The sequence below is a fragment of the Hemicordylus capensis genome, chromosome 7 (genome assembly GCF_027244095.1).
Source record: "Hemicordylus capensis ecotype Gifberg chromosome 7, rHemCap1.1.pri, whole genome shotgun sequence".
Lineage (NCBI taxonomy): Eukaryota > Metazoa > Chordata > Lepidosauria > Squamata > Cordylidae > Hemicordylus > Hemicordylus capensis.
This window is the reverse complement of record NC_069663.1, coordinates 20,594,674-20,611,197: the sequence shown is the minus strand read 5'-3', so window position 1 is coordinate 20,611,197 and position 16,524 is coordinate 20,594,674. Positions and strand designations below refer to the sequence as shown.

At 47.8% G+C, this 16,524-nt stretch overlaps 1 protein-coding gene across 5 annotated transcripts in view; it reads left to right on the top strand.

The window, feature by feature from the left end:
- LOC128332934 (myelin-associated glycoprotein-like) overlaps positions 1 to 14,380 on the top strand; it is a 63,324-nt gene extending 48,944 nt beyond the window's left edge. For 3 of the 5 annotated variants that reach the window (XM_053267760.1, XM_053267758.1, XM_053267759.1), the window contains 3 exons: positions 173 to 269; positions 2,695 to 2,794; positions 7,959 to 14,380. In XM_053267760.1, the coding sequence (XP_053123735.1) occupies positions 173 to 269; positions 2,695 to 2,794; positions 7,959 to 8,096 (335 nt within the window). In that variant the 3' untranslated portion in view covers positions 8,097 to 14,380. Of the gene's footprint in view, positions 1 to 172; positions 270 to 2,694; positions 2,795 to 4,920; positions 4,963 to 7,958 lie in introns of all 5 variants that reach the window. The other 2 variants (XR_008310787.1, XM_053267761.1) reach the window with 2 other exon arrangements.
- Positions 14,381 to 16,524: the final 2,144 nt, after the last annotated feature.

Genomic DNA, 16,524 nt, shown 5'->3' with positions numbered 1-16,524 from the left:
CATTGTGGCTGGGGATGATGGGAGTTGTAGTCCATCAACATCTGGGGGCCCAAGGTTAAGAAACCCTGCCCTAGAACCTTTCTGGCTTTTTATAGCTTGCTCTCTACAGGGCGATTGGAGCAAGGGGGCTGTCTCATTGCGAATTCTTTGTGTGTCTCTTTTTCTTTTCCAGACAGTCTGATGTGGGCAAAAGTGGGGCCTGTAGGTGCCGTGGTAGCCTTTGCCATCCTCATAGCCGTGGTGTGCTATGTCAGCCAGACCAGGAAAAAGTAAGTTCTTCTCCCTATCTTTTGTAGAAAAGGAAGGGGAGCTGGTCTTGTGGTGGTAGCAAGCATAGATTGTCCCTTTTGTTAAGCAGGGTCCACCCTGGTTTGCATTTGAATGGGAGACTACATGTGTGAGCACTGTAAGATATTCCTTTTAGGAAATGGGGCTGCTCTGGGAAGAGCACCTGCATACTTACATGTAGAAGGTTCCAAGTAGGGATGTGCACAAAATTCGCACAAATTGATTCAAATCCAAATCAAACTTGGTTTCACTGAACAGGGTGGAGATTCACCCAAATTTAATTCGAATATGTCTGAACTCAATTCGAATTTGGGTGAATTTCAATCAATTCAAACTACTCTTCAGTCTGTTTAGTGGAATCAAATCGAATCAGATTATATTTGGATTCAAATTGATTCGTGCTAATTTTGTGTGCATCCAGAGCCAGCATGGTGTAGTGGTTAGAGTGCTGGACTAGGACCAGGGACACTCGAGTTCAAATCCCCATTCAGCCATGATGCTTGCTGGGTGACTCTGGGCCAGTCACTTCTCTCTCAGCCTAACCTATTTCACAGGGTTGTTGTGAAAGAGAAACTTAAGTATGTAGTACACTGCTCTGGGCTCCTTGGAGGAAGAGCAGGATATAAATGTAACAACAACAACAATAATAATAATCCCTAGTTCCAAGTTCCCTCCCTGGCAGCATCTCCAAGATAGGGCTGAGAGAGACTCCTGCCTGCAACCTTGGAGAAGCCGCTGCCAGTCTGTGAAGACAATATTGAGCTGGATGGACCAAGGGTCTGACTCAGTATATGGCAGCTTCCTCTGTCCCTACGTTCTGCCCACGGCCTGAAACTCCGGGTGAGGGGATGGTGCATTGAATGCCAGAGGCAGGACCTCTGCTCCCTAGGAGAGTCAGGCCTGGGACCATAGACACTTTCCTTACAACACAATTCAGTGATGTTTGGGTCCTTCTGTTGTCACCACAGTCTGAATGAAGGAACCCCCTTGAGCCATGATTTCTGTTTCCAGTTTGCCAGCCAATCACAACCCACCATTTTTTCCATTCGGGCTTCATAACCAGCCCCAGGCAGGCTCCCTTAACCATGTCAGAATGCACGGTCCGGATTTAGCCACTGGGCGATGAACACAAATGTGTGGACTTTCCTTGCAAACTTTCAGGGGTCAGATCGGAGCTGAAGAGCTGCTCTGGTGGTAGGGTGGGGGGGTCTTGCCTCCTTTCTGGCACCACTAGAGGCTACTGCCTCACCTCATGAAAGGACCACCCCCGGTCCCCAACTCCATTTCAAAGGAACCAAAGCGAAGAAGATTTGAGTCTGTCTCCCTCCTGGATCCACAGATAATCTAACAAACAAATCAATACTTTATTATACCCTTAGTGGACTTTTAGAGCCCAGTCTACAATCCAATTAGGCAGAAGTAATTGGATTTAAAATTATTTCAGTCCCATCGCAATCACTGAATAATACGCATAAACAAGCTTGAATTATCTGCCCATCACCGACGGGGGGGATGAGGGTATTGAAGAAGTATTTGCAAACAGAAAACAATTAAGGATTTGTAAACAGTGGCAAGGTTTGATCATTAATCGAGAGATTGCCTAGTAGCTACCGGGAGCATTTCCAGACAACAGGCTTTACTGTGAGGCTATACTGCGAGTTCGAATTTGCCCCCAAAAACTGACGCAAAAAGTGGATTTTTTAATCCTGGACATAAATCGGGTTGTGCAAGTGCAATGAAAAACCTGAATTGTGTTTGGAGTGTTCCCTGATAGCACAGGGACTTGGGGGTAAATCTGGCCGATATGTGAACGAACACTAGCAATATGCAAAGCTATTCAAATTCAAATTGATTCAACTCGAATCTGGGTGATTTAAATGATTCAAATTCAAATCGATTCACCCCTTAAAAGGGCAATTACATTTGAATTTGAAACCCTGATTTGTTTAACAAAGTACCCAAACAGGCTTGAATCCATTCAAATTCAAAACAAATTTTTGAATTCAATTTGAATCTGAAATGAATTTTTGAAATTTGATTCGAATCCAATCCAAATCCGATTCGAATTTTTTAAAAAATGATTCGTGCACATCCCTAATGCACACCTTCCATTCTAGAGGAGAAATGAGCAAAAAAAGCCCCATCTAGAAATGCTCCAGGCTGTGAAAGTGTGCTGATCAAGTTTACTGTTATGTAAACTACCCATTAAACCACTAATAGGTTTAACTGATCCTCATTACTGATCCATCATGACTGCAGATGTTGTGGTAAATTGACATGGCATGCGGGCCTCTGGTTAATTGTGTTAAATACACAGCCAGCCCTAGCCAAAGTAGAGGTGTTGGTTAGAGAAAGGGTCACCACCATTCCCTATTGTGAGTTCATATTGTCACTTTCCATGCCCAGGAAAAACATGAATGAAAGTTCGAGCTTCATGCAGACGGAAAATCCTCCCGTCGTCTTCAGTGGAGACTACAGGACTCCGGGCAATCTGGAGAAATCCGAGGTACTGATGAACTTTCTAAGTGCTGACTCTGTCCAGCAGATGCCGATGTACAGACCCCAATTGTACAGTCAGCATATTACTAAAGCCCATTTCAGATTTTTTTTTTTTTTTAAATGTGATCAATGCCTGGATGGATGGTACCTGGGGAACCCCACATGCACCAGCATGAGTTCCATTTGGGGATGAGAGCTGGTCTTGTGGAAGTGAGCATGACTCGTCCCCTTTGCTAAGCAGGGTCTTCCTTGGTTTGCATTTGGATGGGAGACTACATGTGAGCATCGTAAGATGTTCCCCATAGGGGCAGGGGTCGTAGCTCAGTGGGAGAGCATCTGCATGCTTGCACACAGGGGGTCTCGGTTTTACTCCCTGGCATCTCCCGGTAGGGCTGGGAAAGACGCCTGCATGCAACCCTGGAAATCTGCTGCCAATCAGTGTAGACCAGTGTAGAAACAAATGGCAGTTGAGCCCAGCGGATGGAGGGAACCTTGCTGCCCTGCCTGACCCACCCCCCCTCGCCTCCGATGCAGCCAGGTGAAGGAGGCGGTAGTGCTGGGAAAGGAGGAGCCAGATGACGGTTGGTCCCGGCCCTGAAAAGGTTGCCCCACCTTAGGAGCGATCTCCCTGTCAAACTCCTTCAACCGTTGCTCTTACATCTGGAGCCTGCCTCCAAATCCTCTGGGGAGCGGACAAAGGATACCCTCTCGGTGGGCCAGACCTTCCACCAAGGCATTGCTAGGTGCTTCAAGGATCTGGAGCTCAGGCTCTCTTCTGACAACGAAGCTCCATCAGACCCTCCCGAGAATAATCATGTCTGTTCTCAGAAGTCTCCAATATTATAATCAAAGACTTCTGGGTCCAATTCAAAGTGCTGGTTCTCACCTACAAAACCCATATGGGCTGAGCACCTGGATATCTCCGGGATCACCTCTCTTGGCTGGTTGTATCCCGCCCTGTGAGGTCCTCTCACTTGGCCCTCCTTCGTGTCCCGGGCCCTGGTATAGCGTATAGTGGGATAGGGCCTTCTCGGTGGCCACCCCTCTTCTTTGGAACACCCTTCCCCACCAGATTCATTCAGCCCCTCCTTGGTGGCTTTTAAAGCCCTTCTCAAGACCTACCTTTTCCGCCAGGCTTTTGCCCTTTATTTTTTAAAAAATTTGTTATTGTTATTGGAGTCTTTGGAGGAGGCAGTATTCAAGACATTTTTAAATAAATAATACAGCACCCATGAAGGTTGAATTAGGAGAGAGCTGGGCGAGGCTGGGAGCTCTTTCCCGGGCTCTCTGCAGATGCCTCCACTGCTGCACTTTCTTTCTGGAAGAGGTCATGAAGGAGAGCCGGTCTTGTGGTAGCAGGCATGAATTGTCCCCTCTGCTAAGCAGGACCCACCCTGGTTTGCATTTGAATGGGAGACCACATGTATGAGCACTGTGAGATATTCCCCTCACGGGAGGGAGCCGCTTTTGGAAGAGCACCTGCCTGCTTGCATGAGAAGATCCCAAGTTCCATTCCAAGGGCTGGGAGAGGCTCCTGCCTACAACCTTGGAGAAGCCGCCACCAGTCTGTGTAGACCGGACCTGCTCAACTTGGACCTCCAGCTGTTTTTGGACTACAGCTCCCATAATCCCCAGCCACAGTGGCCAATAGCCAGGGATTATGGGAGTTGTAGGCCAACATCTGCAGGAGGGCCAAAGTTGAGCAGGCCTGGTGTAGACCAGGGATTCTCAACGTTGGGTCCCCAGATGTTATTGGACTTCAACTCCCATAATCCCCAACTGAAGGCCACCGGGGTGGGGATTATGGGAGTTGAAGTCGAATAACATCTGGAGACCCAACGTTGAGAATCCCTGGTGTAGACCATACTGAGCTAGATGGACCAATGGTCTGACTCGGTAGAAGGCAGCTTCCTCTGTTCCTAGGAGGAGGGAGGTGGCTGCTGAGATTTGGGGCTCTGAGCAATGCATTAGGGGCCAGTGCCCCATGGGCCACCCCCAATGATGCCCCTGTCTTCCACCTCTTCTGGTACCCCAAGCCCACCACCTCGCCTCTCCTCACTAGCTCTGGCTAGGGCCAGCGAGGATGTCCTTCCCAACTCTGGTCACTAGTGACTGCTGTTCCTTTTCTAATAGTCCAAGGAGATCTGCTCCCTGCAGAGCCACTGACCCGGGCAGGTAAGCACGGACTTCCCCTTTCCATGTGTCTTCTGCATTTTGTGTACGTGGTGTCTGGCTCTCTCCCATCCCACGCTCTCTCCCGCCCTCTCTGAGGACCGAGAAGCCCATGGCTGCTATTGCAGGGGTTTGTTTCCCTCAGAGGCCCTGAAGGCCGGTGAAGTCTTTGCAGTGTGCACAGAAGCAAGCACACTGGCAGACTGTGCTAGTCTCAAAAGGGGCTTTAGCACCCTGGGGTCTCAACACATGCTTCTGCCGACTGCTTATCTTCTGCTGTCATGGTGCCCCTTCCCTAGACGTAAACAAAAATCCCATTGGAGAGTCACTTACCTGGCAAGAAGCTGCAACTTCCTTTGGAAGCTGTGTTCCCTCTAACAGGGCTTCCCAGATGTTGTAGACTACAACTCCCATAATCCCCAAGCAAAAGGCCGTTGTAGTCAACAATGTCTGGGAATTTTTGTTAGAGGGAACACTGATTGAAAGTACCTGGAACAGCCATCTGCCTGCCCATTCGAGTATCCGTCATCCCCAGTGATCAGACTGTGCCTGGCCTATACCAGAGAGACTATGCAGAACAGTATGGACTCCTGTTTGGACCCCTAACCAGCAGCCCTCAACTGCCCCCCAAGTGACTGGTGAACTGAGAGGGCAGGATATTCAAAGCTTTCACTCAAGTTCCAAGCACAATCTTACTCCCGTACACATGCTGCTGCTGGCTTCTGCGCGACTTCCTAGCACAATCTCACCCTCTGTACACAAGCCGAGTAGGGACCTTGCGTGATTTTCACAGCTCCACCTGCTGGCCAGCTCTTGCATTGCAAGGAAAACCCATCCTTTCCCCCAGTTGTCACCAAAGTGGTAATGAAAAGGGATGGGTTTTCCTCAGCATGCAAAAGCTTGCCAGCAGATGGCACTGTGAAAATTGCAGGAGGCCCCTGCTCGGTGTGTGTACGGAGGGAAAGATTGCACCAGGAAGTAGCATGGCAGCCTACAACAGGCTGGTCTTGTGGTAGCAAGTATGAGTTGTCCCCTTTGCTAAGCAGGATCTACCCTGGTTTGCATTTAAATGGGAGACATGTGTGAGCACTGTAAGATTTTCCCTTTAAGGGCTGGGGCCACTCTGGGAAGAGCACCTGTATGCTTGCATGGAGAAGGTTCCAAGTTCTCTCCCTGGCAGCATCTCCAAGATAAGGCTGAGAGAGACTCCTGCCTGCAGCCTTGGAGAAGCCACTGCCAGTCTGTGTAGACCAGGCCTGCTCAACTTGGGCCCTCCTGCAGTTCTTGGCTATAACTCCCATAATCCCTGGCTATTGGCCACTGTGGCTGGGGATTATGGGAGTTGTAGTCCAAAAACAACTGGGCGGCCAAAGTTGAGCAGGCCTGGTGCGACAATACCAAGCTAGATGGACCAATGGTCTGACTCAGGATATGGCAGCATCCTATGTTTCTGTGAGTCAGATCACACTTGAAACTTGCATAAAAAGCTTCGGATATCCTACACTTTGCTGCCATATAGAAAGACCACATTGTCTGGGTTTAAAAAAAAAATTATTAATACTTACATTGGGTAAATGTATATCTATTTTAAAAATGGCGCTTCACCGCTCTCTATCTTTCATTAGCAACAATTGCCCAATACTACGAGGAAGGCCCTAAAGTTGCTCGTACGATCACCTCTGAAAATACCCTTGATTCTCTGTGTCAAAGCATTGTCTTTCTGAACAACCTCATCCCTGATACAGCCTAGGATCTGTGGGACCCCTGTCTTGGTTATGGCAATTCCTCAGCTTTGTTTTGTGTCTGTCTTGTGAAAACGTGAGACTGTGTCTGCCAGCAAAATCTGTTCTTAGGAAATAAGAACAGAGCAATGTGCCGAGGGCATTTCCCCCCCTCGCCACTGAAAAACTGCAGCAAATCTCCATGCTTCAGAGACTGGGGTTGGGCGGGGGGGAGAATTCCAGAGAGTTCTGAACCACAGCACTTTCCCCCAGAAAACAAATACTATGCACCTTGAAAGAAATAGCATTACATGCTCCCATCTTCCTCAAGGGCTGAAAGTTACAGAGCTAGTGGTATTGGGTTTAGTCCCTTTGGATGAGAGTGCAATTTGGTTTATTTACATATTTCTTTTCAAACGGGCACTCGTACAGGTAGAAGATCCCACAGAGAGCAACTAGGGCAGCCTCACCAAAGCTACAGGCCAGCTTCAGCTCACCAGCTAGAAATCCTCAGCAATAGCTTATTTTTGGACTACAACTCCCATCATCCCATGGCCAACAGTCAGGGATGATGGGAGCTCTAGTCCCGCTTCGGCAGGAGAGCTGAAGTTGTGCAGCCTGGATGAAGCTCAGTGGTAGACCCTCTGCTCTGCATGCAGAAAGCCCCAGGTTCAATCTCTGGCATCTCCAGATATGGCTGGGAACAGTGTTCCCTCTAACAGGGATTCCCAGATGTTGTTGGGACTACAACTCCCATAATCCCCAGATGTTGTTGGACTTCATCCGGCCAAGGTAGCAGTGCCTTAAACTTCTCAATCTTGGGTCCAGTGTTCCCTCTAACAGGGATTCCCAGATGTTGTTGACTACAACTCCCACAATCCCCCAGCACAAGCCATCGCAGCTGGGGATTCTGGGAGCTGTAGTCAACAACATCTGGGAATCCCTGTAAGGGGGAAGGAACACTGACTGGGAGTGACCCCTGAGCCTGAAATCTTGGAGAGCTGCTGCCGGTCAGTGTAGGCCAGATCTGCACGACTTTGGCCTCCTGCTGTTGCTGGACTACAACTCCCATCATCCCTAGCCACAGTGTCCAACAGTCAGGGATGATGGGAGCTGTCGTTCAACATCTGCAAGACGGCCTTGGTGTGAACAACACTGTGCTAGATGGACCAACGGTCAGATTCATTACAAGGCAGCTTCCTGCGTTTCGATGTCCGATTCTTCAGGGTCATCATGTTAACCTTGTCGTCATCATCTTCTCTCCTCCTCCTCCTCCAGTATGGACGAGACAAACGGCTCTTGACCAAGGACCTGGGCATTGACTACGCCAACATAGACTTCACCAAGTTGTCTACCAAGGACAGCTACACCCTGACAGAGGAGCTGGCTGAATATGCGGAGATCCGAGTCAAATAAGACCTTTCCTCCCCACCACCACCATGGCAGCTCCCATGGACCTCCACCCATTGGAACTATCGCAGTCTAATGAGCCCCTAGCCAGGCCTGGCTACCCAGTCAGTCCCACTGAGAGGAGAGCCAGCCACGCCAACCGAATTCATTTTGGCCCACGTCCGGATGCTCACGCTCTCTGAAGACCCCATGGGCTTGTTCCCTCCTTTCCAGGAGGCAGACCGAAGATCACTCTAAAGCAACTTCGTTTCCCTCTTGCCCCCTTTTCAAAACGCTCTAGGCCTCACCGTCAGGATGGTCAAGAGAGGGTGGCTTCAGGCCATTGATGTACACATTCGGGGCACACGGAGACAGGAAGTTGCTCTAGATTCTGAGGTCAACAGATCCAGACCAGACTCCTGGCCCTGTGTGTCCGCCCATGAAAGGGGGCAACCTTTGCGGATTCGCGTACGTCAGATCCCAGTGCCGAAGAACACCAGTCACAGATCTGGCCCAGTCAATCCAAAATGTCCGTTTCGCCCAGGATCCACAAACTTGGGCTTTCCTCACTAGCCAGCCATGATTTGAGGTCGCCAGCAATCCCCTCTCTTCCCTCAGCCCTTCTGGCACAGGGCTTAGGAAAGAAGAGGGGTGTTGCTAGGTGCTTAAAAGATGTGGGGCCAGGGCCCAAAGGGCCCCGCTCCTGATAATTAAATTCAATCACACACTCCCGTGAATCATTCTGGATTTTTAAAGTATCTAAGATTATAATACAGCACCTGGAAGCAGCAGAGAGCTACGTGAGGTTATGTGCTCTGTCTCCTGCTCTCTGCAGGTGCTTTCATAACTGCCCTTCCTTTCTGGAAGAGGACACGGGGGAGCGGGGGAGCTGATGAGATTTGGGGCTCGGACAGAGCCATTCACCCCCTAAGGACACCCCTGGGAGAAAAACAGGTCTTCTGTCATTTGCACTGGGAGGTAGAGATGGTCCTCTCCTCCTGCTCAGGAAGGATCCCTGCTGTTTCTTAAAGGTAAAGGTAAAGTGTGGCGTCCAGTCCATTTCGACTCCTGGTGCCGAAAGAGCCCTGTGGTTTTCTTTTGGTAGAATACAGGAGGGGTTGACCATCGCCTCCTCCCGCGCAGTCTGAGAGTTTCTTACCTTCTCAAAAATGATCTCTAGACACCTGCATTTCACATTCCAGATCCAACTTTCAGAAAGCACTAAGTCCTGGGAGCCCAGCCCACAAGCCTTGACGAGCACTGTCCTTAATCCAACAAGCAGAAAGATGCTTAGAGGTGATTTGTTGACACACCAACCAAGCATCCTCACCACTCTCCCCCACCATAGAAGCATGTGGTCTAGAAAGACGGGAGAGATGAGGGAGGGAGGGGCTTCTGCTGCCATTTTTGCACCTAGTGAATGTCCAGTCAAGCCACGTTCCCCAGCGACCCCCCCCCCCAAAAAAGATCAATTTTTACCTATCCTGCAATTCTAAAGTGGATGGCAGACCTCTGCTAATAAGAATGTACATTCCATTTCAAAAGGATCTCTCCTGCTTTCTGCACTGGATTAATGGCATTCACAAGTGCTGTGTTCCAAGCATCGCCATCATCACGTGCAAAACGGCCTTAGGGGCCAGAGAAAAGGCTGGATACAGATCAGCAGCTTCCGCCCTGCTCTGCTACTGACTCACTGTCTGGCCTTGGCACTGAGGTCTGCTCTTCAACATGGGCTCTTTTACTTCCTCGAACATGGCAGTGGAGATGAGACTCCTGGTGAAGAGATCTGTGCGGCAAAGGACCCCCGTCTCCTTGGCTAAAACTGGACTGTGATCTCGGGCACGTCACCCCCAGCAACAAAGCTGCCTTTGATGGCTCTGGAAGCAGCGCTGTGGAAATCAAATGCAGCAGTCACAAGTTTCTGGAGTCACGTGGCTGGGAAAGAATCCTGGCTCTACTGTCGTAAATGTCCTCCTGGGTGATATAAGAGAAACGGAGCCACTTGTTATCTGGAAGACGAACAACAAGAACCCAGCCAGTGTTCGTTCTGTTCTGTTGTTGTTTTTTTAAACCCTCTTATGATTTGTAAGCTAAATAGGTGAAGCATGAATTCGTTATCTTGAACGCCTTGGGGTTGGCAACTGTGGTGCCCTGGGACCAAACGTCCCCACGAGGCCCAATCCAATACGTGTGTAAGCCTGCTGGAATCACAGAGATATGTGTTTCCAGTGAATCTGCCACCTTGTGGGGATTGACCTGTGTGAACGTTTTCAGGAGCGGCGCCTTGGCCTTGGTGTGTCCAGTAGCTAATAAGTCAATAACTTCACTTGCAAATTTTGTATCTCTGTGAAAGGGGGAGTGGGGAGGCTGGGATTCTCAGCCTTGGGTTCCCAGATGCTGTTGGACTACAACTCCCATCATCCCCAGCCACAACGACCAAAGGGGATACAGCTAGGAGTAGGGTTCCATCTTCTTCCCTGGCCCTGGATTTTTGCAACAACCGGGCCATCACATACAATACAATGAATATTTATATACCGCTTTTCAACTAAAATTCCCAAAGCGGTTTATTACACAGATATAAATAAATAAATAAAAGGTGAAGGTGAAGCTTTTCCCGATGCCGGGAAAAGCTTCCCCCTATTAGGAAGGCAAGCATCTGTGTGACTGCAAGATTCGCGGAGAAGTGTGTTTACAGAATCAAGCTCTTCTTTTTAAGATCAAAGCTCTGTCCCATTCCCCCATCTCTGGCACACACGTGCCCTGTGTCTGTAGTACTGTACAGGAAAAAAAATTAGTGCTTTGCTGAGCGAACAACTGTCAAATCAATATCAAGCAAAGCATTGAGAATTCATGAGCACAGCTGGTGAGGGCGTCTCGTCACCACCACCCCTGCACCCAGTGAGTAGAGCAGCCAGATTTGGCGGGGGGGGGGGAACAGGGCTCCTGTACCTTTAAGAGACGCATAGAATAGGGAATTCCAAACAGAAGAAAAGCTGCACCTGCCAAAATTCCCTCCTCTGTGCATCCCTTAAAGATATAGTCTTGTCCTGTTTCCCATCCGGCCACCCTAACAGTGAGATAGTTTTCACCAGGGGCAACAAATAGGTGCCCATGAAGAGGGGCCTGCTCCTCGGGATTCCTGGTTGGTGCTCTATAGGCACTATCCAATAGGTACTGTTTTCTAGAGCAACTTTTTGAAAAAAAGCAGCTGTTATCTAGAGATGAAATCCGTTTGCTTTCATCTTTGTTCCCTCCAAGCTTTGTAACCAAGCTAATTCCTCCTACAGGACCCCAAACACCTAACCCTATTAATTTCTAACACTCCAGGGAAAATTATATTCTATTTATTGCAAAAGTATATTAAAAACACACCCCAAATATGCTTTGTATTTGGAGGGAGGGTAGGATTTGGGGGAGATTCACGGCCAACAACCCATCCAAAGATATGGAGTTGCATCTGCTCAGAAGTAAACTCCAGGGAGCAAAAACAGACTTATTCCCTAAGTGTAGTTAGATTTTCATTGTCACGTCTGACCTACAGATGAAGTGGAATGAAGTGGAAGAATTTATTGTACCACTTCAGGGTGCGGGTGTGTGTGTCCCTTTAAAAAAAAAAAATGCTTTCCTACATAAAAATTAATACCCTGCAAGTGAAAAATGAGCTTCTGCTGCTCTAGGTTTTGGGTTGTTTTACTTCCAAGGGCTTCTTTTAAAAAAAACACAGAAATGGCAACCCCCCACTGCAGCCTGAAATAGTATGGTCCAGGGTTTCTTAACCTTGGGCCCCCAGATCTTGCTGGACTACAACTCCCAGAATCCCCAGGCATGGCCTTTGTAGCTGGGGATTCTGGGAGTTGTAGTCCAACTACATCTGGGGGCCCAAGGTTATGAAACCCTGGTTATGGTCTACTCTAGCACCTCAAGATTCTACCACATGGCTGGAGCAGATCCAAGTGAAGCTTTCAGTATGTGCTTGGATCCAGTGTACCTGTGGTTGAGCCTGAACAACACTGCAAAGAACCACGTGACCATGGCTGCAAGACGCTTGACAGATTGTTGAAGCCTGACAGATTGTTAACAGGCCAGCAACACAAACACTTAAACATGAATTGGCTGCAAATAGTTTTTAAAGAGAGTTTGAAATGGTTGGTCACCTCTGGTCAAACAGGTGTTGCAGGTTTTTTGGAGCAATACGGGAACCTGCCAGACCTGTTTACCAAAGGCGAAAGTGGGATGGTGCCCACACCAGGAGCAGCAATCCTCCTTTCAAAACCGGCTTCAGTTCTCTGAGTATCATACTTCTCCATCCCATAGCCCCTTTGTACCCGTCTAGCAATATCAAGAAAGTATTACAGGAGACTTTTCTTGCCACGAAACAACAGAGATCTGTCAGTGCTAGTCAAAAACAGTGTATCATAAATGGGTGAAGCACTCTCTGCTCATCACACTGTGGGCCTCATGGCTGCTATTTTGCAAAGGAAAAAGGCCACCAGACCAGGATGAGGCCATAGTTCAGTAACAGGGCTGAGAGAGACTCCTGCCTGCAACCTTGGAGAAGATGCTGCCAGTCTGGGTAGACAGTACTGAGCTAGCTGGACCAATGGTCTGACTCAGTATTTGGCAGCTTCTTATGTTCCACCTTTGCATGCAGAAGGTCCCAGGTTCAATCCTTGGCAACATTTCTAGGTGAGGATGGGAAAGACCCCAGCCTGAAATCTTGGCAAGTCACTGCCAGTCAGGGTTCAAAATCTTCAGCCCTCCTGCAGATGCTGGACTAGAACTCCCATTATCCTTGACTATTGGCCACTGTGGCTGGGGATGATGGGAGTTGTAGTCAAAAACCAGCTGGAGGGCCAAAGTTGTGTAGCCCTGGTGCCAACAACACTGAGCTGGATGGACCAATGGTCTGACTTAGGAGAAGGCAGCTTCCGATGTTCCTACAGTGATATGTTGCTTCCAGTTGGTCCCCAAGATCCAGTTAAAGGGGCCAGCTTTGAACCAGAGATCTTATGCATGCAAAAGCAGGCACTCTGCTACAGAGTTTGAATACTGGAGTGTTTAAAATTCAGCGCAACATTTTGGTTCCCCCGGTAGGTTTCAGCCTCGAGTGCTTGGGTGTCAAAAGCAGACCCCTAAAATTGGGTTTCGACAACAAAAAGCCGCTTTTGAGAAATCATTTGTATAAATCACTTACACCAATATACATCACTTATACAAATACGCCTGGCCACACTAATGAAATGTTTTTTAATTCTTTTTTCAACTGAGAAAGAGAGAGGTGGCAAAAACACTGCATGAGATTGGCCAGACACTCCTAATATGCAGGAAAGGCCTCTGGTACAGGATTGGACCAGTTCAGATTGCAGTTGGGGATCATATGGTTGAATGAAGCCCACATTTTTTTGGGGGGGGGAAACCTCACGTAGAAAGCTAGTATGCAAGGGAAAGAGTTGTAGCTTGGTGTGCTAGCTTTCTACATGCAGAGATGATTTATACTGTGAGGGAACCTTGCCACGTGCAATCTCATTTGGCATGTGCTTTTCCTATCTGCATGCGCCTTTTAAGCATGGATTCAGCTGAATCCCATTCAGATATGATCCAGCTGAATCCATGCTTAAAAGGTATCACATTTATGTATTGCAATACATTGGACTCTTGCCTCTCTTGCTAACACAACCCAAAAGGCTCAAATAAAACATAATCGTAAAACTATCATGAATGATCATGAAGTCTCATATCAAATTCTCAAGTGACTGAAACTGTAAGCTCCACTGCATTTCCAATTTAGGCAATAGAAGCAAAATTGGTTTCAGCCCCAACGCGGTAAGCATAAGCGAAATGTACACATTTTAGTACTGACAAAGCCAAGTACACGCTGAAGAGGTGCCCATTTCAGTCTCATCATTTATCAATAGTTTCGTAAATGAGCAATTTTCGCTTGTTTTGTAAATAGGGGTCAGATAAATGTTACATTTTAAAAAGCCACAATTTGCTTCCTAACTTCTTTAAGTACCTCTTTCTTCTGCGTGCACATGCACGTGTGTGTGTGTGTGTGTGTGTGTGTGTGTGTGACAGGTGTGCCTGCGTCTGAATGTGTGCGGGGCAGATAGAAAACTCCACAGTGATCTCTCTGGACAGTCCAGCCGAGCAAAGACTGAAGACTTGCCTCCCTATCAGGCTGGCGGTATTATTCCAGAAAAATGCTGGGTTTTTGAACATCTCTGGTCCCACAATAAAGCTAGTGTTTAATGACTTTAACCCATCTGACTTTGTATTCTGAAAGAAATAAACAGTATTTTACAAATCCAGACAGCCTCATGGCTCCTTCGAGAATCTTAATCTTTTACAGAATTGAGGTTATAAAAATCTTGCGCTCTGTGCTAAGGGGAATGCCGGCAGCATTGACTAAGGCTGCCCTATGGAAAAGAGGACAGGACTTCTGTACCATTAAAAGATGCATAGGTAGAGGGAATTTCAGGAGGTGCAGCTTTACTTTTCCCTGCATGACAAGCTGCATCCACTGAAATCCCCTCTTCCGTGCACCTCTTAAAGGTACAGGCAGTGGCAACAACAGGAACAAAAGGTTGAGCAGGGCATGGAAGGGGTAAAGTGCATTTCTGGGTGGGTGAGCTGTGTCCCACATGTTAGATTTCTGAAACAGAAATGGAAGGCAGGTTGGTGGGGGGACTACTTTTCTCAGAGGGCGTTCCCCCCCTCCCCATTTCTGTTTCAGAGGAATTGGCAGATCCAGAGTAACCTGCAAATATGCTGGTTTCAAAAAACCTGGAGAAGAAAAACCCATAAGGAGGCTAAGCATGCCCTCCTCCAAACCACTCTAGTGTAACTCAATGGAGCAGAATGTTCAAGGACTCAAAGGGCACTTAACAGACAGCCAGGTGGGTGGGGCTAATGAAACTCAGTGGCCAGGAGTCGGGGAAGGAGGGCTTGAACAAAAAGAGTTTCTCAGCCTGAGGAATACTCTCTCAAGACAGTCACAACCTCTTTTGCTTCTCACCAGCTATTCCACACTTCTGTATTTCAGCAGATGAAGGGGTTTGACACATTTAAGCTCTTGGTGTGTGGGCTAACTCTCCATAAAATAAAAACAATTGTGTGTTTGATTGTATGATTGTGAATGTGTGAACTCTTCTGAGAAACCAGGGATATACTGTCACATTTTGCTGCAGATCCCTACTTGTTTCTCTGTAATTCCCACCCACAGCCTCACATCTATCATCAGAGTTAAGATAACTCTTAGCGGATTATCAATAGGTGTCTGAATTGTATCCTTCATCATGGGGTTGGAATGAAAATGTTCTGTAGTAGGAAAGAATATCTTAATGCACAGCCAAGGCAAAAGCCTCCCAACACAGACAGCGGTTATGGGTCCATCAGGCAACCACAGAGTAGTCACCCAAGGACCACATGCTTTCAGCCCATTTCCTTTCTATCCTGGAATAATAGGTGCATTGTGACTGGCTGCAGAGATCATCTGGATTTTATCCTCTATCATGGTAGTGTCACATATGGCTGCCTTTGTGTGGGAGGATTACTCAGGAAAGTTGTGAAAAGAGGAAGGCTTTTCTCCCTATATTCCCTTTTTATTGGCAAAACCCAAACATATCAAAAGAGGCATGACACAAGAACAGCCCTGCTGGATCAGGCCCAAGGCCTATCTAGTCTAGCATCCTCTTTCACACAGTAGCCCACCAGCTGCCTCTGGGGAGCCCACAGGCAGGAGATGAAGGCATGCCCTCTCTCCTGCTGTCGTCCCCCCCTGCAACTGGTATCTAGAGACATCTTGCCTCTGAGGCTGGAGGTAGCCTATAGCCATTAGACTAGTAGCCACTGATAGATGGTCCCATCCTTCATGAATTTGTCCAAGCTAGTGGCCATCACCACCACACCCCTTTGCACAACATCTGAAGACGGACCCCTCCTCCTGATGATCTCAAGGAGCAGTGGGGATCTTGCAGAGATCTCTTCTTACTCTGACAGCTGAGTTCTTATTCAGGCTCACCAATGCCAAATTTCATACACAGGGAAATTGTGGTGTGTTTTTCTACTCTTAAGTTCAAGCGTGTGTGTGTGTTAAAGACAGTGGTTAGGGCTGTCCTATGGAAAAGAGGTCAGGTCTCCTATACCTTTAAGAGCTGCAGCAGAGAAGAAAGAATTTCAGCAGCAGGCGCAGCTTGTCATGCAGGGGGAAGTAAAGCTGCATCTGCTGAAATTCCCTCTTACGTGCAAGCTCAAAAAAAAAAAAAAAAAAAAAAAAAACACGCCCTGGCCGCTTCTTCCACAGGGCAGCCCTACGAGTTAACTTAATTCTCATTTTTAAAGCATATTTCAGCATTCTACTAAGCTGGCCAAACGACGTGTGCCCAGAAACGTATGGCAACCAAAATATATTAAAAGCATAAATAAACAAAACAAAAAAAAATCATACACTTCT